Source organism: Micropterus dolomieu, linkage group LG12 (assembly GCF_021292245.1).
Source record: "Micropterus dolomieu isolate WLL.071019.BEF.003 ecotype Adirondacks linkage group LG12, ASM2129224v1, whole genome shotgun sequence".
Taxonomy (NCBI): Eukaryota; Metazoa; Chordata; class Actinopteri; order Centrarchiformes; family Centrarchidae; genus Micropterus; species Micropterus dolomieu.
The window spans coordinates 23254320-23280541 of NC_060161.1; the positions used below are offsets into that span (position 1 = coordinate 23254320).

Sequence of the window (26222 nt, forward strand, 5' to 3'; positions counted from 1 at the left end):
TTAAAATTCAGTACTTTACTTTGAACTACTGGTACTTTGACTTACAGTAAATAAAGGATCGGAGTACTTTTGCAACTATTGGTTAAATTTATTAAAAATATTCACATTACAAAATGAAAAACACTGTTTTTACATGATACATTTATACAGTTCTACTCCCAAAACTGCTCTTCGATGTTCAAAGCCACCATATCCTCCATTTTCTCAAATAATTCCTCTATCATACAGTTGCCTTTCTTGCTGCTCACTACATGATACCTGCCCCCACATCTCTCTACGAGCCCCATTAGCTCCCCGTTCCTCAGGATGTGCTGCTCTGTGCTCTCCCCTAAAATTTCCCCCCATGTGAACAGCACCAGTGTGCGTTGCCAAATTCCTTCCCCGAGCAATCGCATGTGCTCCTCTATCGCTCTCCTGTACTTCTGTGTGCAGTTCATGAAGGCCGGCATGAGCAGGAGGACGACGTGAGGCCCTGGATGACACCAGGAGATACTGTCAAGAATGCTTTTCCTTTGCACCGTGTTGTTTGGATCTGGGCCGTCTCGCCACCTCAGACCTAGCGGTTCCACGACGGCAAGGCGACGTCCAGCTATCTGACCTCTCCATGGCCTGAAGGTAGACCCGTCCAGTTTGGCTTCCTCTCCACACAGGATGGTGACTCCAGCTGGGGAGCGAGACGACCAGGTCTCCCCTAACACCACCACCCTCAAATCCGATCCAGGAGACTCTTTGTCATTTGAGCTTCTGTGAGCCCGACTTGCAGATAAAAACTCTAAATCTGGAACGACCGTTGCCCTTTCCAGGTCCTTGCTGCCGTGTTTCATCCTCGTCTGTACTCCTCTTCCTCTCACCCCTTCCTTTTCCTCAGCCATATCTATCTCTTTTAGTGTTTCAAGGTGACAGTTATTGCTCTCTGCAGCTGACGGTGCTGTTTTCATCCTCTGATCCTCCCTATCCCTTTCTCCTCTATGTGACTCTCTTCCCTTGACCCTTCTCTCACTGACCTCTCGGTACATTAAATGCAAGTCATCTTCTGAGCACTCAACTGCAGCTGTCAGATCGAGAGAATCCCCCTCACGGACTCTCACATTATCATCAACCTCCTGTTGTCCGTTCTCTAAATTTCTTTTTTGCAACCCTTCCTCGCGTTCCTTAAGATTCCGTTCCCATTTGCTCAGTTTCTTAAATGACACCTTTAAAATTTTCTCTTTGTTGTTAAGTTCTTCCTTCAGCAAAGCCAAGTCTCTCCCCATCTCGTCTAGCTCCTGCGTTGTAGAGTTAACTTGCTCATTTCGCATCTGCAGCTCTGCCTTCCAGCTGAGCAACTCCTGCTCTTCATTTCTTAAGTAATGCTCCCTATCTTTCAGCTCTTTCCCTTGATCTTTCAGCCCTTTAACCTTCGTCTGTAGATCTTGACCGTGACATTTTAGCTCTTTCTGTTTGCCTTCCAGAGCTCTGAGTAAGTTTTCTAGCTCCCTCTCCTTTTTCTCCATAGTTTGTGCTCTCATGCTCACATCTTGCTCGCATTTATCTCCCTGATCTTTTTGTTGTTTTTCTAGACTTGCTGCCCATTCACTAAGTTCTTGTTCCTTACTTTCTAACTTTACCTCTTTTTCAACGAGCTCTTCCTCCTTTGCGTCAAGTTCACGTCCCCTTTTGCTCAGCTCTTCTTTGTTTCTACTCAGAACCTGTTCCCTTTCCCTTACTTCTTTTTCCCTTTTCAAGAATTCCTCTTCAATCTCCTCACCCTTCATTCTGAACTCACTTTGTTTCTCCTTCATCTCTTTCTGGAAATGCTCTTTCATTTCACTCATCAGTCTTTCTGCCTCACCTTCTCTCTCTTTCATCCTGTCCATCTCTACTTGCAGTTTGTCATTTGCCTCCTTTAACACCTTGACCTCAGCATCTTTCTCTTCAAGAATGCTTTGGATTTCTGCTTCTTTGCTCTTTACCTGCTGTTCATATCCACTGAGATGTTTTCTAACTTCTTCTTCACTCTCCTTCTTCAGCTCCTCACACTTTATTTTGAGATTGTCCGTCTCTTTTCTCATCTTCTCGTTCTGCTCTTGCAGCTCCTCAGCTCTCCTCCGACTTTCCGCGTATTTCTCTGTGATGTCCAAAATGCTTTGCTGACTCTCTTCCTCCAAACGACTTATAGTGCAATCCTTCTCCTTGGCAATGGATTCTATGTTCCCGTTTTTTCTTGCAATCTCCTTTTCATATTCCTGAATCATGTTTGTCATCTCCTTTTCCATCTTGTTGTTGAGCTCCTTCAGCTCGGACTTTGTTTGCTCGATTGTTAGCCTCAGTTGGGTGATCTCTTTCTTGTTTTCTCTGTCTCTCTGCCTCAATTGGTCAAGTTCTTCTTCTTTCTCCTGAATTTTTTCCATCATTTCAGCATCTTTTTTCTTTCCCTGCTCTGTGTGACACCGCTGTATCTCTATGATACTGGAGGTTTGGTTTTTACTGCTTTCTTTTAGCTTTTCAATTTCTTCCAAGTACTTTGCACATGTTATTTTTGCCTCATCGATCTCACGGTCTCTCTCCGCAAGATGACACTGTGCTTGTGTTAATTCTTTTGTTTTCTTCTCAATGATTTCTATCAGTTGGTTCATTTCGTTTTCTCCTTTCTCGTCCTTCTTCCTCTGCTCTTCCCTCCATCTCATCTCCCTGGAGTCGGCCTGTTGTTTAAAACTTTCAATCTCACTTTCCTTTTCTTTTAGTTTTTGCTCCATGTCGTTTAAGAGCTGTAGTTTCATCTCCTCCATCTCTCGTTCTCTGTCTTGCAGTCGTTGCTCTGCCTCTCTCTTTTGATTTAGGATAATTTCGCCTCTCTCTTCCTCATTTTTCTGCAGGATTTCGTCAGTATCCTTTATGTGCTGATTCAGTTTCTCTATCATACTTTGTTTTTCTCCTAGTTTTTGCTCCATCTGTTTCTTGTGATTTAAATGATCTCTTTCTCTTTCCTCTTTGGTCTGCTGCAGTTGTCGCTCAAGTTCTTTTAAACATCCTTTCACAGCTTCTATTTCTCTTTCTCTTTCCTCCAGTCTTTGCTCCATCTCTTTCTTGCAATTCAAATGATATGTTTCTTTCTCTTCCTTTTGTTGGAGCTTTTCCTTCATTTCAGTGACATTCAGTTTTATCCCCTCTATCTCCTTTTCCTTTTCTTCTAGTCTTTGTTCCATCTCTTTCTTGTAATTCAAATGATATGTTTCTTTCTTTTCCTTTTGTTGCAGCTCTTCCTTCATTTTGTTGACATTCTGTTTTATCTCCTCTATCTCTTTTTCTTTTTCCTCCAATCTTTGCTCCATCTCTTTCTTGTGATTTAAATGAGCATTTTCTTTCTCTTCCTTTTGTTGCAGCTTTTCCTTCACATCTTTGAAATTTAATTGCATCTCCTCAATTTCCTTTTCCTTTTCTTCCAGTCTTTGATCCATGTCTTTCATGTAATTCAAATGATCAATTTCTTTCTCTTCCTTTTGTTGCAGCTCTTCCTTCATTTCTTTGACATTCTGTTTTATCTCCTCTATCTCTTTTTCTTTTTGCTCCATCTCTGTCTTGAGATTTCTAACAAGCCTTTCTTTTTCCATGTCACTTTCTCGCATTTTTTCTTTGATTTCGTTGGTGTGTTGATGTTTTAACTCCTCTATTAGTCTCTCTTTCTCTTGCATTTTTTGCAAAATGTAATTTTCATGATTTTCATTCATTAATTCCTTCTCTTTTTCATTTCCTAGCACCTTTTCTTTTACTTGGGCGGCATACCTTTGCTCTAACTCTCTTATCTCTGTTTGTCTTTCCTGCAGTTGTTTCTCATTTTCTTCTGCAAACTGTTGTTTCAGCTCTTTAATCTCTCTTTGTCTTTCTTGCTCAATGTCCCTTATTTTATCATTGTACTGTTTGTGGACCCTTTCCACATCTTCCTCCTTTTCATTCACTTTTCGGTCCATTTCTTCTTGCTGTTCAACTCTCTTCTCTTCCATTAGTTTTTCAATTTCGTTAATTTTTCTTGACATTTCTTCCAGATGCTGCAATTTTAACACTTCTATCTCTATTTCATTCTCTTGCATTTTTTGTGCCATGTCTTTCTTGTGATTTAGATGAATCATTTCCTTCTCCTTTTCATTTTCTTGTATGTTTTCCTCTATTTGGATGAAAAACTTTTGTTCTAAGTCAGCTATCTGCCTCTTTTTTACTTGCATTTGTTCCTCTGTCTCTTTTGCAAACTTCTCTTTCAGCTCTGCAATCTCTCTTTGTTTTTCTTGATGCATGTCCCACATCTCTTTGTTATGCTGTTGTTTCAACCTTTGTAAATATTCTGTATTGTCTTTCAACTTCTGATCAATTTCTTCTTGGTGTTGAACCTTCATTGTCTCCATAATTTTTTCCATGTCACCGATTTTTCTGGCCATCTCGTCCTGATGCTGCAGTTTTATGCTGTGTATCTCTGTCTCTTTCTCGTGCATTTTTCTCTCTATCTCTTTCTTATGTTGCGATTTCATTTCTTCAACTTTCTTCTCCATAAGTTTTTCATTATCTAGAGTCATCTGCTTTTCCTGTACAGCTTTTTTTCTCAGTTCTTCCTGTTCTTTGTCTTTTTCAAGAAGTTTTCTTTCCATCTCGTTCTTTAGTTTTTCTTCCATCTCTGCCATCTCCCTGTCTTTTTCTTGTGCTTTTAACTCGAGCACATTATCATAGTGTCTTTTAGTCTCGTCAACTTCTTTTTTTAAAGAATCAACCTTTTCCATCCATTCTGCTTTCTCTTTCTTTTGCAGCTCTATGTTTTCTTCCATTTTCTTCACCTCACTCATCCACTCTTGTGTCTTTACTTTTATGGCATCCTCCCTCTGCTTCCTCTCATGTTCATTTTCTACACTGGCACGTTCAAGGTCGAGCAGCTTCAGTTGTTGCTCGTCAATTCTTTCTTTTAGCTCCTCAATCTCTCTCTCTTTTTGCTCCAAGTTGTGCATTGCATTGTCTTTTTCTTTCCTACTCTGGTTTAGTGCTATGCAGATCCTCTCCTTTTCTATGCTCAGATCCTGAATTTCTCTCTCTTTATCCTCTGTCAGCCATCGCATCCTCTCCTCTAGATCCCCAATATCATTCTTCCTTTCTACGCCAATCTTCCTGTCCTCATCCTCCTCTTCTTCCCTTTGAACGTCGGCCTTTCCGGGTGATTTCACCTTTTTCTTCCTGTCAAAAAACCACCTGATGCTTTTCATCTCCCTCTCCCTCATATTTTTTAACTCTGTCTCCTGACGAAGCATTTTATCTCCCATCTCCTTCAGACGCTGGTTGAACTTCTCGTTCCTTTGCCGGCTCAGATCCCTGACATCCTGAACCAGGCCAGAGAAAGCCTCACACCTGTTCATTGCGGCCATCTTTTCCACCTTCTGCAGGAGCTCCGTCACCTTGCTGGAGCCTCCATTTCCTCTTCGTCCTCCTCCATCTACGCTGCTGATGACATGGTACCTGCCCCTGCACTTCTCCAGCAGCCACTGGAGATCCCTGCCTCCACCCTGGATGTGCTGCTCAATATCCACCCCCTCTCGAAGCTGATCCCCATGGGTAAACAGCAATATCGTGTGCCTCCACACACCCTCGCCCAGGAGCTCCAGATGTTCCCTCACATGTCCCGCCCTCACAAGTGTATCCACCCTCAGAGTCAGCAGGAGTGCATGGGGCCCTGGTGGACACAAGGCCACACTGTTGGTAATCTCCCTCTTCACCCTCTCAGGTGTGGCACCTGCTACACCTGCCTCCCAGCCTGGAGTGTCCACCACCGTCACCAACCGAATGGCCACCTCCGCTTGCTGACGGATGCACTCTTCTGTTACCACCCCGGCCTCAAAGAAGCCCATTTTTCCCAGGATGGTGTTCCCAGCTGAACTCTTTCCTGTTTCACGCTCGCCCAGGAGAACCAGTCTGACCTCAGGTAAACGCCGGGGAGCCTTGGAGAATGACTGGTGGGCGTCTAGCTCGGAACCCTGAAGACCATCGCCTGGATGAAGAAAAGTAAATGAAGTTCATGTTAAAACTGCATAAATCCATTTCAGTAACACAGCCACAACTAGCTTCTTTCATTTTTATTGCTAATGTGTTAGCAAACAAGTTACCTACACATTCATTTCAATGAATTCATAGTCATCTGAATATTCACTCCACTGTTAGCTTTGTTTTGGACTCCACTAAATCCTGAGGGAAATATCTGGCTCTTTAGTTTCGTAAATGTTCAACGTTCATTATCCAACGAAAGTTAAAGTCAAGGGCAACTGGACTTGGTTGAAGATACCGGAACGTTCATTAGCATAAAGCATATGAGCTGGTAGCATACAGTGGGTTTATCACCTAGAAATTTTTGGCTAATGTTGACTGAATCATAGTAAGTGCATTAAACAGTAAATGTTTACACCATAAGACCAAAGCATTGCAAGGGGCTAAATGTGTGCTGTAGTAGTACTGCAGAGTTTGGTGTAAAAACATTAACAGTAAAACAAATCTAAACAAACAAATAAAAAGCCATTGCCTACAGTTTCAGCTGATTTTAGTGTTTGTGGCCAGAAATATCTGGCAAATATCTTCAGTAGTTTAATGTTTGACTTTCTTCACCATTTGTTAACTTGTTCTAACTGCCATTTGGTACTGGCCAGGTGGCATTCAGAGGGTTTTTCAAAGCTTGTTACTGGAAATGCCTAGACAACCCTCCAGGAAAAACCAAAACAGTGCACTACAAGAGGCTAAAAAGCTCTGTCAGCTGTGCAGTTAATACATCATGATTTTTAGCTCCATCAGCATTAGAGAGCCATCATTCAGTGTAAAATATAAAAAAATATTGATTCATATATATATATACAGGTTTTCTTTTGGACACTTGGAGGAAACGGAACAAGCTAAGACAACAGCATTGACATATTTAAGGTGAATGTGTTAGCAAACCATTGCCTATTAACAATACATAGAGCAGACATAGTACATTAATAGCATTCATTTGGAGTTGTATCCACCGGATGACTGCAAGGCCAATATTCACTAATTTAGCTCTCTGTTCTGGTCTTGACCAACTTCTGAAGAAAATATCTGGGTCTTTAAATGATAAATGCTTCACTATTTCACCAGCTAGTTTCTAACTTTGCTTGTCTTTTGATGGTGCTGGACAGGTTGTCTGGGTGTATCAGAGTTTGTTGGCTGCCTGCTGCGTCTGGAAATTACACTGACAGTGGTTTGCTTACCAGAAAACCAAAACAGTGAGGCAGTGTTAAAACAGCTTAACATGCTTTTGTGGAGCTCATGGAACTTAAGAGTTGGGTTTGACACTATGGGATACACATTTCACATTACACAGTCCACAGTTAATACAAAAATATTGACTGGTGCAGCTTTAAGCATTAATTTGTATTTTCCAATGAGAACTCATTCAACGTGTTTTCTGTGCTGATTGTGATATTTCATATATTTGAGAGGACTTGTTTTACAAATTGAACAGACTGAAGGACTCACTCATTAAAGCAGCTTTGATGGTCCCTCTCTGCATCTGTGCCTCCATCTCCCTCTGTTTCTTCCTCCTCTCCCTCGCTCTCCTCTTCCCGTCTGCTTCCAGGCCCAACAGAACCGTACTGTCCATCTCTAAATGACTGCTTCCATCCTTCTTCCCCTCCACCATCTCCTCCACCTTCCTTATCAGCTCTTTAACCTGCGTCCCATCCCCTTTGTTCCGGTTATCCACGACATGGTATCTGTTCCCGCACTTCTGGAGGAGTCTCTGGAGTGCTGGGCCACTCGTCAGGATTCGTTGATCCATGGACACCATGCCTAGTTCATCTCCCCTGGTGAACAGCAGCATGGTATGCTCCCAAACTCCTATTCCCAGCGGCTCCAGGTGCTCCTCTATCTCACTGATGTACTTCTCTGTTACTGAGGCGCAGGATCGCACAACCAGAAGCACAGCGTGGGGTCCAGAAGGACAAAGTGACACACTCCGTAAAGTTTCTCTCCTCACCCAGTTGGGAGTGCTGTTCAGTGGGTAGTACCACTCCCACCCTGGAGTGTCCACCACCATTACTTTTCTCCCTGCCACATCAGCTCGCCTTTTCACACACTCCTCCGTGGGCTTCCCGCTCTCAAACCCCCCTACTCCTCCCAGGATGGTGTTGCCTGCTGCGCTCTTCCCTGCTCCTTTTCTGCCCAGGAGGACCAGCCTAAGCTCTGGGAGAACAGGAGGGACGCTGTGGGAGGCAGGAGGGTGTTGTGAGTCCATGGCGACCTGCAGACTCTCATCTGTGAAGAAAGGGAGAAGTGCTTCCTCAGTGCACCGTACCGGATAAGCTGAATGACACAAAACACAAAAATGAGACATTAATCAGTCATTTGGTCTTTGCATTACACTTAAAACTGCACTTGAAACCTTCTTTTTCATTGTTTTACCTCGAGAACCGTAATCAGATTGTACTTGCAAATTGATCTAATTATCATGATATACCTAAAAATTAAACTGCATTTACAATCAGAAAGTGCATACATGTGTTTTTCACTTCACTCCCACACTGAAGTACCTCTGTACGAGCTTATTTTAAATGAATAATACCTGAGTAAACAAAGAATGTAAGAGCGCTACAATTAACTCACCACTGTTCGCGACGATGACTGGACTACAGTTCTCATCTGAGGTGTCCATCAGCTCTCTGTCCTCTTTCTTCCTTTTGTCCTTCCTCTTCCTCTTTTCGGTTCCGGTGTGTCTTTTACAGGAAGTGTTTCGTCAGCGTCGTTGTGAAAGCAAATAGAAACACCCTGGTAGTTGATTGATCCAAAATGATTGAATTTGTGCTGCACAAACTGAACACAGACAGTGGAAACTTTGTGTGTCACATTACCTGTGGGTTTCTAACGTGCTTCATTCAAGATGACAGGAAGTGAAGAGATGGCATGGTGAGCTGTGGTGATACATTAACATGCACATGCTTGCAAAACACACGTGCTGAACACACAGCAATGCACATATGCATGCTGCACACAATTGCAAGGGTTCAGTCATGTATGCACATTTTGTACATACAGAACATGCACTAGCCTATGTGTGCTGAGACACACATGCAGGCTTTAGGTTTAGGCAGCCTGTCAGATGCTGTCCTGTGGCAAATGTGTGGCACTTCTGTTTCCTTTACCCACAAGCAAAACGGAGCTAACTCTGCCTTGTGGTAACAAGTTCCTGCCTCGAACTATGTTGTCACAGTAAGTTGACAACAGTGAGTGAAAAGCAGAAGTTAATTTTATACAAAGTGCAAGTTATGAAATATTGCAGTTATCTAAAAGTTTTTTGACTATACATTTTTAATGCAGAGTTTCAACATGTAAAACTCACTTTGGGATCAAAATCTCAATCTCAAAGTTTACAAACTGAAAGTAACAGCAACAAATGAGGAAGAATATCTTTTATCAAGTTTATCAGAGCATCAAAATATCTTCTGTATATTCCTCAAGTTATTCACTGTTTCATTTTAAAATAAAGCCAGTAACAAGTAATTCTATAAGCTATAACTATAAGCAAAGTTGTGGGATGCCATGACAGTTCATTATGTTTTGTGCTCAAGAATGAACTCAACGAAATTCAACTTTTAAGGCAACATGGATATCTGAATATCTACATTTCTATGACAGCCGGGCAAACTCCATCTACTAATTAAGATAAAGATGTGTCCAGTAACATGTTACTTTACCCCCCCAAATAGAGCCAATATAAATGGTTTATAACACACAGCAGATATAAGAATGCATTATTGTAGATGTTAATATCTATAACTCCTTCTGCGGGAACTCACTGGAGGCTGCTTTATAAACAGACACTAAATGATAGTATAGCAACAAAGGGAAGGGAAGCAAGGGAAAAAGTATTCAATATTTGCATGAAAACCCAAAGTCTGAGGGAGATAAAGAACTGAAACCAAAGGTGATTGGTAGAACTTACTTTAAACCTAAATCAACAGAGGTGCAAATAAGAACAGAACAGCTAACGACTCAGCTGCATTTCATCATAATCTGAAATAGTGATACATTTCCATCCATTACAGCGATTGTATTGTGTGAAGAGCCAGTATCCCTTCATTATGCCTGCCTGCTGTCACTGCATCCTGGCTACATGGCGTCCCTGGCTGCATACATGGTACAACATGTTCTTGTGTCCAGTCCAGTCAATCCTATGAAAACACACGAACACACACATTAGATCATGTCCTCTATGATTCACCCTTTCCTTCTGCACCAGTCAGGGTTAATGAAAACAAACCCTGTTTATGGAAATAACTGAATCAGCCGTATTGATTTGGCACAATTAACCCAGGCAGAGTTGTTTTGAGGTCTGTTAAGTGTTCTGTGAATATTAACATGATGGATGCCTTTTCACATGTGTGCTGCTTTTCGTAAATGTCAAATGAATTACTTTTTATTGGACTCCCTGCATCAGCCGCTCTTCCCTCCAAATATGACGCTGCCTGGCATCTGAAAGACTCCATATAATGAATAAAAAACAGCCCAAAAAATTATACCGTCAACACTGAAGCTCACAGTTGTTTCTTTTTAATGTAACATATAAATTTGCATTGGCATTTGCTGATTAGTTTGCCGCTGAAATTAACTGGTCAATCAAGAAGATAATTGCTAGTGGTGGAAATGGGAAACACAGAAACATACAGTACAATGTTTCCTCTGTAATTTATTTGCCGCTGGAGCTTGTGGGTATTTTAAGCTTTGCTTCCACATCTGCCGCTGACTTGGAATCAGTTTTAAATCAAAGGTTTTCCATCCAATAATGTTTCTTTTCTCAAACGTTTCAAAACATTGGAAGCTACCATGTTTTTGCTTTAAATGGAAATTCAACAATTTTTTATGTTCATGTTTTGGGTTGTACTGATGGAAATTCTTTCTCATGGTGGCAGCAGATGATTAACGAATGCATCAAAAGTATCTTGTGCACAAGCAATGTGGTGGCTCCACTGGCTCCTCAGTAGTTATGTCTTTTATTGTGTTTGGACTCATTTCTTGCACTTTATTATCCTTGAACACATAGTATCAGTTCCAATATGGAAAAGAGAACTGCATAAATACCGCAATGAATGCAGGAAGCGGTCTTAGTAGCAAACTATTAGTGTCAGAGGAAGTACTAGCACTTGTAGTAGTAAGACTAATAATAGCAACAGTGAAGGAGTAGCAGGAATAGTAGTAGCAACAGTGAGACGAATGACGGCGGTAATAGTAGTATTATTGGTTGTGTAAAAGCAGTATTATATGTAGTGATAATAGTAGTAATAGAAGTATTAACAAAAAGTAACAGCAACAGGAAGCAGTAGTTGTTGTAGTTTAACAACGTCAGCCATATTTGAGCTGATTGCCCATTCGCCTTTGTTCTGGCACCAGAAGACCAACTATGAGCCAACCGCCCCAAAATCCAAACATTTTGCTAGATTAGTTGGGTACCTTGCACAGCTTGTGAGCACTAGTACTGCTATTAAATCACTTAAATTTTTCATGAATGGGTTCATGTTTTTTTAACACTGTTCCACTTATCAACAGTTGGCGACCAAGAAATGTAACAATGCGCCAACAAGGCCTGATCAACATGGATGTAAACTAAAAAGTTTTCAAATTCTTTCACAAAATTAGCCATGCAAATGCTATGAGGGAGGAAATGTGTTCAACACCTTTATCAGGCCTCAATTAATGTGTTTCACCTGTTTGGTGAAGTGGAAACATTTGAAATTCAAAATATTGCAAAAATACTGTACACTAAGATGAGTAAGGTAGTGAATTGATGAAAACAAATTGCAAGAAAATACAATGGAAATTGCAAGAAAATACAACGGAAACAGACTGACTAATAAATAAATAAATAATGACGTGCATGAAGCATGTCACTTAAAAGTCTCTCAAACGTCTTTGTTTATTAATGCATGCATACATTTGGATGAAAACTTGGCTGATGATGCACAGTGTGTGGGTGTGCATCATCCACTGAGTGGGCCAATTTCATTTGACAATCTTCAGTCTAGTTTGCCACAAGCCAACTTTGGTCGATTCCAGTCATTCGTCACAAATTGGGCATGCGTCCAGTACTTATTCATGAAACTCCAGTAGTAAATAGCCTACCAGAAATTGCCAACTGAACTTAGACACAGTGGTTCAATAAAGAAATCACAACAGTCGATGTGGCTTAACTTCCATAACTCCTTATTTAGAACATGGACCAAAACCCAGAAAGAGAGGAAGAGGAGAGGACATACCACGCCTGGGAAGCCACTGGCGGACCAGTGGGATTAGCCTACCTGTGTAAAGATAACACAAACCAAAACCAACACGTCAAATAAGCATCACACTAGTAAACGTGCCGCCAAAAACCACACCCCCATCAAAAGTGAGTGGACTCCCAGCATATCGACCACAACCATGACTGGAGGCCACATAAATTATTATTCAGTTGTGGTGATACGTCCTCTGGACAATTAATGTCATGGCAATTCATCCAATACCTGTTGAGATATTTCAGTCTGGACCAAAGTGATTCATCTCTAGCATGGCTGATAAAAATACAGACAAACAGTGAAACAAAATAAAGATGTGTGTTGCTGCTCCTAAGTTGGACGGACCAGTTACACAACACTATTTCCAAGCAAAGGTCTCACACACACACACACACACACACACACACACATAGCTCTTCCTCTCCCCTGAAGGGTATATAAGCAGAAGCAGAAGTCTCCCAAGACGGAGCAGCAGCAGCAGCAGCAGACCGACTCCAACCAACAGCAGCTTCTCTTTCCAACTCTTCTGAGGTGCGTCCACTCTGCATCCAAACTTAAGATTACCGATAGTTGCATTTGTAAGTATGCGCTCTGCTACGGTGCAACACTTTTACTGCACCAAAATTCCTCAGCAGCTTGGCAGCTTTGTTTCATTCATACTTTCCAGATGTTAAGATGGAAATGAATTTGATGACACATCTGAGTGTCTTTAAAACATTCTGAGGTTGTTGAGTAATCTTTTAAGCTCTTAAGCTTTAGTGAAACAAACAGGCTCTGAAAAACCTATACCAATCCTGTTGTACATCACCATATGTCATATACATTTTCACTCATCCTAATAATGCAGGGGCTGCTACCTGAGTATTAGTAACAGTACCAGTGGACTTAAAAATGCAGGGGTTTTTCTTGAATATAGTTGCTGTAAATGCAACAATACCAACAGAACAAAAAATTGTGGATTCTACTCTTAAAAATGGAGTAGTTGTGCAGCAGATGCTGCTTCAGTTAAGGTTTTCTAAACTATATAAATGTCATTTAACTTTTTACTGGGAAGTATATGGCCATGGCAGAAAGTTTTATTGGGAGCACAAAACCTCCCCCGAACACAAAAAGGCTCAGTTCTGCTGGTAAACCTGTGTGGAGGTTTTTCTCCTGTGTCAGCATTTGGCAAAGTTGTGTTAAAAACTTCTCTGAAATGCTTTAGGTCAGCAATATGCAGGAGTGTGAAGGAAATGCATTTACTTAAACCCTGGACATAAGTAGAGGTTTAACATACTTTTTCTTTTGTATTTCCATTTAATCCGTCTCAGTACTTCTACTGCTCAAGATTTCAGGGAAATATTGTATTATGTACTCTACGTCTCCACTGTATTTATCTTACAGTTACAGTTACCAGTTACTTTGGTGAATTAATATATTACTAAAATATGACCTCACATTAGCTCAATCTTGAGCACGTGATCTGGTTTAATCTTTAACAGTATATTATGTTTTAGTGTAAACTTATATTTTTATATATTTTTGATCTTAGTCTGAAAAGTACCTAGATGTCAAATAAATGCAGTGTAGTTAAAACCACAGTATTTTCCACTGAAATGTGGCCTAGTGGAGAAGAGGTGGTATTATGGTTTTTGGCTTTTCCCCTCTCCTTTATTGAGTTATATATCTTTTTTGTACACGTAATAGGTTGGCAAAGTGAAAAAGCCCAAAGTCCAGCCCAAAGGGAGTTCCCATCTCCCACAGAAAATACTGCTCTGAACTGCCTGAAAACAGCTCGTTTGTAGTCCAGCCTTTACTTCCCTTTCTTGTGACATCACAATGAAAATATGTGTCATAATGCTCGTGACTAGTCTGACATCCCCTCAAAAATCACTGGTGGAAAAACACTGAGCTGCAGCACACATCTCCTCTCCCTTCCAAACACTAGCTACCCTCCAAGCAGTCTTTAACTTCCTTTTTGTTGTTAGAGCCAGAGATCAGATTAATATAATGTACAACTTCATGGATAAAAAGTACAAAATTAGTTTTTTTTAGCGCTGAATTTACATTTTTGAATGAGAGATTTTAAAGAATTAATAAATTTAAGTAAATTAGGTAAATCTTTTGTTTACTTTGACTTCTATAAAAGCAAAATACAACATTCTTCCACAATAAGGCAAAGTCTTTATAAAGATGGTCAATGAGGAATCTGCTGAGATTTTGCCAAAATGTTCTGGTGTGTGAGCAATACAAAAAGAGGTGCAAAACAGTTTCTGGGTGGTCTTCGATCCCCCAAGCAGTCCATGGACATGAAGTTGTTACTGTGATGTAGAGACAGAGCTCAGTTAAAACTTTATGGATGAAAGATGCTTTTGTTACAGATTAATAACTCACCACTCTGAAACTCTTGCTCCAGTCCATGTTGCCGACCAGGTCGGCAACATGTAACCTACAGCTGAATTGAAGCTGTACCGTGTTTTTGCTGACCTGCCTTTCTCTGCTTCGGATTGGCTAGTAGTCCTTAACTAGGAACTGTGCACGTGCAACTCCCAACAAAGATCACGTAGAGGCTAGATGTATCACTCCAGAGCTAAAACGAAGCCTTCAACACAGGGTGAAAAGAGGAGCTGCAGCAATGTGAAGTATGACAAATAATATCTTGTTTTTTTTAAAACCATGTAAACCTGTTCTGGTACAACCCCTAAATAAGATTTTGAACCTGAAAATGAGCATAATACCACCTCTTTAAGGTAAAATAGAACAGAAATATTCAGGCAAAGTAGCTAAAAATTGTACTTAAGTACAGTGCTTGAGTAAATTGTTTCTTTCCACCACTGTGCTCCCACCCGTCTGTCTGCCAGTCTGCAGGAGGTAATCATGTCTATCTGTGCCACCAGTGGTTAAGATGAAAACAGAGCTTTCACTGTACTAAATGATGACTCATGCAGCCAAACATCGTCTCAAACCGCTCTCCTCATCCAGCATACACCCATATTATGCAACACACCTGTTGTACCACAAACCTGCATTTTATGAAAACAACTGCTGTGTATTTAATGGTTAAGTCAGCCTTACCACATACTTATGTAATCATAATGGCAGTAACTTCACACACCCCCTTAAACTACAGCGGCAGTCTGCTCTGTGTCTTGGCAACAGGTTTTAGGTAGACCCCATGTGGGCTGCGGGGTTGTTGTAATATCTCATGTTGCCATTCTGAGTACACTGAGGGTCTTTGTTTACATCAGTTTGATGTATTCACACACGGGGCTAAGTTTGAACATGCTAGTGGTGAGTTGTGCTTTTTTGGGTTTATTGTTTTTAAGAGTATTTTTAATTACTTTGGTTAGAATGGAAATAACTTGTTTGGGAGACTTAAACAAAGTCTTATTCTTCTATAAGAACAACTCCAAGAAGTATTGCAGAAGTACTATTAGTATGCTCACCACCACTTGCACTACCATGCTTCTGTAATTTTAATTATTATTACATTATCACATCTAACGCTGCACATAACATTTATTTTCTTTATTAATCAGTTTGTTTCTCAACTTATTGATGCATTGTTTGGTCTATTAAATGTCAGAAAATTATGAAATGTTTGAGGTGAAGTCTTTGATTTCCTTGTTTTGTAATTTTTCTTTTCATGCTATAAATATTAAACTTGTAGTACTTTTTCTACTGATAGTTATACTATATCAATAATTTTATTCCAAAAGCGTCATTATTAATTCTTCAATAGGCTGGTCTGAATTTGACTGTATACGAAATGATGTAATACATGAATAAGTAATAATGGATATTTGTATTTTATGTTTTTAAGTAAATTGAATCTGTAAATTGGCTGTTATTTCTCCATCTCACGCGAAAGAAGACCACAGTAAGACTCAGTGTGGTTTCCCTCCATGACCAGGAATTACTTAATTATTTGCCAATTCTAACTGCAGTCAATTTGTCTTTGAATAGACTTGATTAATGTTCAGTGTTAAAGCTTATGTTTGTCTCTCGCAATATTTGTGAAGTGAAAATAAATCACCAGACACTAAAAGTGTCTTTCTTTACCCTAATCTTACAGGAAGGGGAGTGGCTGTAAACTCCCCTCCACCCCACCCTTAAGCACACATGGAAACCACTTCTTTGTGTGTGTGCTTCAAAAGCTATTCCAATTTGAAAATCTTTCCCTCATGAATAAAATGGACAAGGACACACTCCCTGACATACACACAAACACTCACACCAGATGTTTCCATTTTTTTCACAGCTGTGAAGCAGATGGGTTTGAAAACAACTTGCCCACTATGCAGGAATGAAGGGAGCATGATGGGAATTCAGCCTTAAGAAACGGCACAAATTTTAAATATCCAAAGTCAGATTTGTAGAGATTGCTGCTACCTCTACTGAAAATGCACCAGTTTAATTCACTTTTGTGTTTGCTGTACGAAATATCTGAGATATTTTAACTGTATTATGCTAATGCAGAAATAAACAACTGAAATGAAACAAATAAACAATAACTGTTTAACATCTACTTCTACTTCCAGTCCTCATCCACCCTGAACTATCACCACCATGTCTGATCAAGGCGCCACACCGACTCCCTCCCCTGCGCCCCCTATTCCCACTGGACCCCCTCCGAAGGTGACGAACCGTGGCCGCAGCGCAGTTCCCATCGCCAGCTCCAACTCTGACACAACAGAGATACCTGAGTTTGAGCCCTTTGTTGCACCGGGCCCGAGAGGATTTCCACCTCTGACTGGTGAGGGATTAAACGGTGGAACATCATAAAGGAATTTAGTGGAGTCAGATAATCAAGTTTTAATAATTTCAACTTAATATTGACTTAAAATTTCTAGTTTGTATTTTTAGACCACTTCAGAGCTCGAGCTTCCTCTGACATGAAGTCTGACTTCTCAGCATGCATTACTTTAAACTTAAAACTACCCAGAGCCCTTGAGGAAAATTTAAATGATGGAACCTTGCATTCTTCTTGTTGTAATGAAAGCAATCTTAATTAAACATAGTCCCTACCACCGCATGCATCACCATAATACCTTATGTTTATTGAACTTGTTATCTTGTGTTCAGTGAGCTTAAATCATTTGGTTTTACAGTACCAAACTAACTAATTTACCACTAACTAATTTAAATTATCTTAACTTACATTTTTAAGGCAGCAGATGTGAGATTTTTAAGTTCAACAAAAATGTTTAGTGTATTGTGTAAAAAGGTCATGAATGAAATCACATGCAATCAAATGTGAAGTGGAAAGTCACCATGTGGAAAAGTAATTTTTAAAGTTCAAGCATAAAGGTGGAAGCCTGTTAAACCAGCCAAACAGTAGTCTACACTTTATACACTGTTTTCTATTTATACAGAAAGGGGGGAAAGCTCTGTGACATCTGCCACAGTGCTTTGAGAAGATAAAGTATTTTTCTCGACAGTGACACATATTCCAGGAAATTTTGGACATGACTGACACATGAATGATAAACAGGGTAGATTCTGCTGACTTCCTGCAGCTTGTCACTACACTTCACCCTATATTATTGTCAAAGAGCTGCACAGTGAGAGATACCCACATGTGACAGGAATTTATGAATGTAGTGACCGCAATCATTGTGGTACATTAGAGTAGAAGATCAAACAGCCGATGAGTGGTTGTAGGAGTGACTTACTGCACATACACAAAACTGTTGACACATTCAGAGACGACTGAATAATTCTTCGACTCAGTTTTTCATATAATTAGCTTTTTGATTGCCGACACCTGATAGGATTTAATGTCGTGTCTTAATCTACTGGAAAACTAAAAATTTATTAATAAGGAGGTGGTGTGCACAGATTCTAGAGGTTCAAATGTGCACAGGGTTAGGGTTTGTTTTTGCCTTACAGGTCAAAACAGAATAGCTCTTGAACTAACCAGAGGGGTATTTCATCTACTTATGTGCCCCTTCAATGTAACATATGGCAGTTAATGATTAAAATGAGCCTAAGTTACTTTTTGCAACAGTTACAAGATTGTGAGTGAATGCTAAAAGTTAGTGTAACAGTGGCACAATTCATAGGTCATAAAGTCAGCAACCTGTCTCAGTTATTTCTGTCCAATCGTATGGTTCCACTGACGTAAGGGTCTGTTTTACTTCTACTGCGCATGCGTGGTAGTAGTGACGCGTGCGTAGTAGAGGTATAACCGGTCGGGAAAAACACTTTTAAAATCTTATTTTGGGACAAAATTGTCAAACCTTTTCAGCTATTTTATTGGATTTTTCTGCTGATTCTGTTCTTGTAGTTTTTATGTCCCGGTGACCAGTAAAAGTGCAGTTCTGGCTCTCTCCCCATTCATTCAGATAGGAGCCTGGTCTCGTTAGTCCGAAATAGGTGTCCGGAGGCGTTGCCAAGATGGCTGCCGAGTGGCAGGACTTGCCTATAACGACTTTGTTATTAGCCACCCTAGCCAGTGTTCATTCCCACTGTAGCAGAAAAACCTCTAAGTGTACTGAATTGATCAACCATGTTTTTTTAATTGCCATTGAAGTCAAGTTTTCATTTGTAGGCGGATGATTGTGTTATTTCTTGTCTCAAGAAAGGTTTCAAACAAATGGATGTTTACGCACACAAAGTCAGATCACCGCCAAAATCATGTCATTTGTTCTGGTGCTCAGGTTTTTGAGACGTCCTGCTCTCTGTCTCTCTTTCTTCATTTCTCTTTCCATTCAGAGTATCTTGACATCTATAATGTGGACATGATGAGTGGTCCAGATGAGATCAACAAGCAGCAACACCACACCACGTTGTACTTCACTAATTATCTTGTGGTCCGTCGAGGACAAGAGTTCCAGGTCAAGATCACTTTCAGTCGTCCCTACAAACCTGCTGAAGACAAGTTCGCTGTGGAGTTTACTATTGGTGAGCTGAGCATACTGTGGTCTTAATGGTCTTAAGCTAATAAACCTTTTAAAATCTTCCTCTTATAAAATAATTCAGTTTGTTGAATACAAATAATCTAATACACCACACTTGTATACACGTAATTTGTTGTTATATATTTACAATATAATGTTTATAATGTACAGTTCTATTTCCCCATCTGTCTCACTTTTAGGGTTATCCTCTTATATCCACTAATTTGCTATTGCAGTGATTGCTTATCAATTATCCCTGATGCTATGTGTTGCCATGTTTTCTCATTTGCATAAATGTGCCTCCCTGTTCACCCAGGCTCCAGCCCTCAGTACAGCAAGGGCACCTATGTTCCTGTCTTTCCCACCAAGGGTCGTCAGAGCTCCTGGGAAGGCCGCATCACAGAAACCTCTGACAAAACCGTCACCATGTGTATCACTCCTGCGGCAAACTGCATTGTGGGGAAGTACAACTTCTACGTCGCTGTGCAGACGCCCTACGGCCTCCGCAGGACAAGACGGGACGACAGCCGTGACCTCTACATCCTCTTCAATCCCTGGGCGGCAGGTCGGTTCAGGCTTCTTAACCACAACTTCTTTTTTGTTGTTTTATTGAACCACCGAGCTGGAACATGATGTTTTGGCTTTTGTGTTATTTTCATGTCCATAAACATCCACATGACCTTTTCTTTGCTCAGCTGATGCTGTGTTTCTGGATGATGAGAAAGAGAGGGAGGAGTGCGTGATGAATGAGAACGGGATCATCTACCACGGTGCATTCGATGACATTAGTGAGAGAAACTGGAACTATGGGCAGGTAGTAGCAAAACCCACTCAGGAGGACTTCAAGACTGATTTCCCTAATCATTGTTTTGACTTCAACTTTTTTCCCCCTTAGTTTAACAATGGAATCCTGGATGCCTGTCTGTACATCATGGACAGGTCTGAGATGCCAATCACCAACAGAGGAGACCCCATCAAGGTGACCAGGAAGGCCTCTGCTATGGTGAGAAGATATTTATCTTACTTTTAGGATTCTACTGAATTTCAGAGATGCTAATGATAGCTGCACCCCCACCCTGATATATTGCATCAGAACAATAAATGTCTAAAATCTGCTCTTTGTCGTACTCAGCTGAACTCTCATGATGATGAAGGTGTGCTGGTGGGGAACTGGAGCGGCGACTACACCTACGGAGTGGCGCCCACCTCCTGGACTGGCAGCACAGACATCCTACTCATGTACACCAAGAGCAAGATGCCCGTATGCTACGCTCAGTGCTGGGTCTATGCCGCTGTCTTCAACACCTGTGAGCTCTTGACTGGATTCAAGTAGAAGAAAAAAAGGATTTTTCCTATCAAAAGCCCTTGTTGTCTTGACCTCAGTGGAACAGGTCATACTTTTAAGTAAAGCTTAGCAAGAGAAGTCATTAGGTGATGGGAAAAGGCAATAGCCGCTCTAACTAAACTTACAAATTTAGGCATCCCCCACTTCCTTTCATTCCTAGGATCAAGGAGATAGGAAAGGAAGCATAGAGGCAGCTTTTCTCTGCTTTCAACTCTTATCATGGCTGATACTACTACTTTGGGTCAGTTCTTTCAGTTGAGAACCGTCAATTCTTCGTCTAGTCACGCCTTGATTTCTGTCTTTGCTTGTCTGTTTAGTCCTGCGCTGTCTGGGCATCCCATCCCGGGTCGTCACCAATTACTACTCCGCTCATGACAACGATGGAAACCTGAAGACTGATATCATCCTGGACGAGAACGGCAGGGTCGACCGCAGTCGCACCAGAGACTCTATCTGGTAACACATCTTCTATGTAGCTTATCATTAAACAGAGATCTTGACATTTTAATTTTTGGCTTGTTGGTGGGGTGGCCTAGAAACTGATACACAGAAAAATATCTCAGCTACTAGTGGTGAGATTGCCATGGTGTTTGGTATAAACATTCATGGTCCCCATCGGACTCCTCCTAATGAATTTTTGGTGACTCCCAGACCTTTTCTTTAGCGTCACCATCAGGCCATCATTACCACCAGTTTACAGGAATTATAGAAATATGGACATCTAATCGGCAGTTCGCCATGACATTTATTGAGCACTTTCATGCTCTTCAGAGGATGAAACATTTTGATTTTGAACCCTCCAGAATACTAGACACTTCAGATATCTCATAATCAATCAAATTTGGTGGACACGTTCAGGCTTCCATAGAGCAGCCTTTTTGATTTTAATGACCTCATGGCTTTTACTACAGAGCATCACACCTAAGGACAAACTTATGACATTTAACGCCCAAACCACACAAGTTTGAAGAAATAACAAAAAGGTCGCTAATGATATTTAAAAGAATGTTTGTCATTGTCAGGAACTATCACTGCTGGAATGAGTGCTACATGTCCAGACCAGACCTGCCAGCTGGCTTTGGAGGCTGGCAGGTTGTGGATGCAACACCACAGGAGACCAGTGATGGTAAATTATAATTATATGGAATAATAATAATTATTAAATAATAATTAATTATATATAATTATATGGTGCTTTTATAATGGCAGGTTCTTGAAAATAAACAAATGTAAATAAAATAACTTTCTCATTGGGTTGTACTAAATATCCTTTAAATAAATGCATAGCAATGAATGGATCATATAATAGGGTCTCATGGCCCATCACCCATCTCTTCCTCCATTATCCATAAAGGCATGTACAGATGCGGTCCTGCATCAGTCCAAGCCATCAAACATGGGGAGATATGCTTCCCATTTGATGCAGCCTTTGTGTTTGCTGAGGTGAGTCTTTAAACAACATTATTTCAGTGTAATCTTCTGTAAAAAGTCTTGTGTAACTCACTTGTTACTCATTTCTCAGTCAGGACAATCATTTTTTGTATTAATATAATTTAAAATGATTATTTATGCACTATTTAATCATTTCTGTTGAAGCTGATCACTTCAGTTTACCCAGTGTTTTATTTTTGGATATCTCTGTCTACAGGTCAACAGTGATGTGGTGTTTTATTCCCGGAGAAAAGATGGGACCATGGAGCCCGTCAGAGTGAACCGGGCTCATGTAGGCCGCATGGTTTTGACCAAAGCTGCAGGAGACATGACCCGCCGGGACATAACCAATCACTACAAGTTTCCTGAAGGTCAGTGACTGCTTCCAACACAAATCACAGTGATTTAAAAGGCGGCAGAGCCATTGTCTCCATGACTATAGGTTTAAATGTGTGTTCACTTACATGAATATGTTTATCCTGAACACAGGGTCATAATGAAAACAAAACACTTCGTTAGAAGCACAGTCTTCAAGCTTACTGAGCAGTCTCTAAGTTAGTGCTAAGTCATTTTGTTCCTGATACTGCGCCAGGTACCAAGTTAATTCAGGATGATGATGGCTGAGTGTTGGCACCAGAGGACCAGCCATGTGCCCCTATGTGGCTGCCAGATTTGACAAGGTTTATGGGGTGTGGTCTGGAAATCAGCTCTAGCTGGCATCATTCTGGCTTGGTGTGAGCCAGAGTTGGCACAAAAAAAGGCCAGAGTACTGCATAGGCTGATTTTGGTGCTGTGTTGCAAATATGGCATGAATTTGGCAACAATGATTTGGACGTCTTTACGACAAAGTCATTTTGTTACTGGAGGCCTGAAATTAGTTTACTCTCAAGCTAAGAAAAGTCCTGATATTTGCAAATATACTGACTTTATGCAGAAAACCTTCAGTACCTTCTGACTAAAACAAATATTAACATTATACTTTTAAATGAAATGTACAAACAAACTAATATATTTTAAGCAAATCCCTTGTATATGTAACCTACCTAAAGCTGTTTTTGATTCTGATCATCCAATCCAGGCAGTACAGAGGAGAGGACTGTCCTGGAAAAAGCAGAGGAGTACGGCTGTAAACAAGAGAAGTCTAATCCTCCGCTGGCTGACGTGGAGCTGGTCCTGCCCACCCTGGAGATCAGCATGGGTGACAACTTCGAGCTAAACCTGGAACTTATAAACCGTAGTGACGAGAACCGCATCGTGAACACCTACATCAGCGGGACTGTGGTGTATTACACCGGAGTCACCAGCACTGAGTTCCTGTTCAGGAATCCCACAGTGACGATTGACCCCAACAAAAGTGAGTAAGGTGTTTATAAATTTATTTTTGTCATAATGAAATAAAACCCAAATGACCTACAAAAACACACTAATACTCGGAAGTATTTCTGACACTTGTATCCATTCAGCAACCATCAATATCAATTATATGATCAAGAACATGTAAGCACAGTTAGAAATCATTAGACATCAGTAAAACATCATTATCATTTAATCATTACTATCATTTAGCACAAGACAACACTCAATAAAGTTCAGTCCTCTACCTTAGTAGTCTTACATCTCAGAAACATTTGTGCTTTGAATCATAGATATTGTTGCTCTAAAAGAAAAAACACAAAGTAATGTGTAAAGGTCAATGCAGAGAGAGCAGTGTTGTATTTGTGTTCTGCAGGTGTGAAGGAGTTGGTGATGGTCGAGTCAAAGAACTACATGAAGCATCTGGTGGAACAGGCCAACCTCCACTTTATTGCTACTGGGAAGGTCAAGGAGACCGGCCAGATCATCACCGCCATGAAAGTCGTCACCCTGCACACTCCCAAACTCACCATGATGGTCTGTAATGCTTTTATTCTGGCCATACTTAAAACTTTCTACACTGGTTGGCATCAACGTTTTGTTACACATCCTGCATTGTGTACGATGCAAAAATGTATTTCTACTACTTTCTTTTTCCAAAATTACTTTTTCTAGAATTTAATAACAATGGTTCTGCCAATTGAATTAAAAACATGACTTTAATTCACTATCAAATCCTGTTTTGTTGAATAAGTTTTTCCAAGTGGGTTATCAAGTATTCTTTTTATGATGTATGTTTGTTGTGTATTTCAGCTGTCTGGAGTGCAGAAAGTGAATGAAGAGATGACGGTGACTGTGGAATTCACAAACCCCTTCAGCTTCAGCCTGGAGGGTGTCTACATTCGCATGGAAGGACTTGGGATCATGCAGACCAAGTCCAAATATTACAGGTGAGCTCAGCACAGAAGAAATAGGTGTGTGGGTGTCATCTTTTACTCAGCTATGTTAGTGTTTCAGTTGGATGTTGGGCTGTTCGTAAAATCTGTCAGCAAATTAAAAGCAAATCTAGATTTCAGTTCAACCACCAGATATTCCATCTGTACAGGTTAGAAATGAATTTATAAACGAGCTGGTGCCCTTTTCATAACCACACAAACCTTCAGCTGAAAATATCTCAAGTTATTACAAAAAACAAATTTCATATCTCACTTCATATCTGTGCGTAGGTTGTGTAGCACAAAATTGTCATGATAGGCTGCAGAGATCTTTACAAATTTGCAATTTAAAAGAAATCCACTCTGAATTTTAAATTTCAGAGTGAGGCATGCCATTACTGTTCTGATATCCAAATTACATAAACCTCTAATACTGTATTTTCAGTACTTAACTATTTTCTGTACAAAATTTAACCATGCCGGGTGCTTTTTATTCCTAACCAACCATGTCCATTTGATATCTGACAAAAGCCCCAAAGAAGAAAAGTTAGGTTATTGGGTAATACTTTATAATAATGGTACAAAAGACATGCTCAACCAGTACATACCTTTCGCCTGACTCTTGATGATTTAATGCATCAATTAACAAAGTATGGTCATAAATTCCTGTTGTTTAATACATTTACATTTACATTTACTGTTGTTTTTTATTAAGAAATGTTCTGTTGCATGTGTCTGAAATGCTCTTTTCTATGTCCAGCTAATATTAGTTAAAGCAGCTACAATCCAACTATTAATAAAACAATATGTCAAATGACAATGTAAAAACAACTTTGTGTTAACAACTTGTTCCTGCTGCCCCCAAAAATGCCGGAAGCACATTTAAGTATGTGTTTTGCAGCTTATTATAAACTGTTACCTCTTCTTGACACACATTTGAAATCACACCAAAAATCAGCCCAGTCCTTCTGGCATGTAACTCTAACTGCTGGTTTCAGTCTGATCACAGGAGGCTCCTCCCTGACCTGGACCGAGTTTTTCACCCCGCAGAGGGCCGGCAGTACCCGGGTGTTCGCTACTCTTGACTGTCCTGCTCTCAGGCAGGTCTCCGGCCAGGTGTTTGTCAACATCGAGCCCTGAGGATGACAGGGATGAGGATCCCTGAGCCCCAACGTCATTCATCTAATTTACACTTCAGCCCAAATATAGGTCGATAGCATTTAACTGTAGGTTTATAATAAACAGTTGTGGCTTCAGCATGTATGATAACAATGGTGATAGTTTTAGTCACAAGCAAATAGAGAAAAGATCTGTTAGATCTAAAGAATACAGTGCTTAAAAGTTGTCAATGCAAGTTTTAAAAGAGGCTTATAAATACGTTCTGCCATATGAAGTATTTTGACAGTTAAAGGGCAACTTTTTTACAAGAGCAATCGATCCAAGTTGAAAATCTTCGGTGGATATGAGCTATGACCGACCCATTTCATGCTGTTTCATTTGATTAATGCAGCTTAAACTTATTATGCAACAATTAAACTAAAGATCAATATTTCTGCTTGAGCACTGTAGCACTCTTTCCACCTCTTTATATCTGTAAAATCTTTTTCATTGTACCAGAACAAATGCAAATATCAACCAAAATAAAAGATTCCCTATGTGTATGTAAGTGTGCATTCATGTGAGTCAGTGGTGATTAGTAGTTGTCTTATCTTTACTTTATGAGCAACAATGTCTAAAACCTCACAAGACACCATCAATGATTCAACACATTTTATTACAGTTTTTCTTGATTACTTAAACACATTTCTTGAAATGATGCCTCCTTTTCTCAAAACTCTAAACACAAATCCATAACTTCTCCCCCAGTTCACCAAACTTCCTGTTTGCAGGTCAAAATTAAGCTCTTAACCCCTAGTTGCTCCAGATGCATGCGACCTCTGACATAGCAATTGTAAGTTGCTTTGGATAAAAGCATTAAATGAAATGAGTAAAAGTA

The 26222-nt window shown here is 40.3% G+C and overlaps 2 protein-coding genes and 1 long non-coding RNA gene across 5 annotated transcripts; 1 reads left to right on the forward strand and 2 right to left on the reverse strand.

Annotated features, from left to right (window-relative positions):
- Positions 1-64: 64 nt before the first annotated feature.
- Positions 65-8893, reverse strand: si:dkey-185m8.2 (trichohyalin). Its single transcript, XM_046065800.1, has 5 exons — positions 8865-8893; positions 8620-8729; positions 7495-8319; positions 3394-5998; positions 65-3300 (listed from the first exon to the last, which is right to left on the reverse strand). The coding sequence occupies exons 2-5, from the start codon at positions 8666-8668 to the stop codon at positions 153-155; spliced, it is 6627 nt and encodes a 2208-aa protein (XP_045921756.1). The 5' UTR covers positions 8669-8729; positions 8865-8893; the 3' UTR covers positions 65-152.
- Positions 8894-9804: 911 nt separating this feature from the next.
- On the reverse strand, positions 9805-14736 carry LOC123979833. The gene is made up of 3 exons (XR_006827340.1): positions 14655-14736; positions 10427-10485; positions 9805-10184 (listed from the first exon to the last, which is right to left on the reverse strand). It is a non-coding gene; the product is annotated as an uncharacterized LOC123979833 (long non-coding RNA).
- On the forward strand, positions 12769-25887 carry f13a1b (coagulation factor XIII, A1 polypeptide b). 3 transcript variants are annotated; one of them, XM_046063856.1, is made up of 15 exons: positions 12769-12812; positions 16802-17016; positions 18978-19166; positions 19479-19727; positions 19858-19976; positions 20058-20165; positions 20295-20469; positions 20825-20963; positions 21530-21633; positions 21862-21950; positions 22156-22309; positions 23017-23292; positions 23668-23828; positions 24105-24241; positions 25225-25887. In XM_046063856.1, the coding sequence occupies exons 2-15, from the start codon at positions 16830-16832 to the stop codon at positions 25364-25366; spliced, it is 2229 nt and encodes a 742-aa protein (XP_045919812.1). In that variant the 5' UTR covers positions 12769-12812; positions 16802-16829; the 3' UTR covers positions 25367-25887. The 3 variants fall into 3 exon arrangements, with proteins under 3 accessions (XP_045919812.1, XP_045919811.1, XP_045919813.1); XM_046063855.1 differs by having other exon boundaries at positions 12770-12859; XM_046063857.1 differs by lacking the exon at positions 12769-12812 and adding an exon at positions 14884-14902.
- The last annotated feature ends 335 nt before the right edge of the window (positions 25888-26222 follow it).

Bases quoted from the DNA above. Each gene is read 5' to 3' on its own strand.
- si:dkey-185m8.2 (XM_046065800.1), bottom strand. From the start codon at position 8,668: ATGGACACCTCAGATGAGAACTGTAGTCCAGTCATCGTCGCGAACAGT. The intron at 8,320-8,619 runs GTGAGTTAATTG...TGTGTCATTCAG, and splicing joins AGTCATCGTCGCGAACAGTG to CTTATCCGGTACGGTGCACT. The intron at 5,999-7,494 runs GTGAGTCCTTCA...TTCTTCATCCAG, and splicing joins CATCAAAGCTGCTTTAATGA to GCGATGGTCTTCAGGGTTCC.
- f13a1b (XM_046063856.1), top strand. From the start codon at position 16,830: ATGTCTGATCAAGGCGCCACACCGACTCCCTCCCCTGCGCCCCCTATT. The intron at 20,964-21,529 runs GTAACACATCTT...TGTCATTGTCAG, and splicing joins CGCACCAGAGACTCTATCTG to GAACTATCACTGCTGGAATG. The intron at 23,829-24,104 runs GTCTGTAATGCT...TGTGTATTTCAG, and splicing joins CTCCCAAACTCACCATGATG to CTGTCTGGAGTGCAGAAAGT.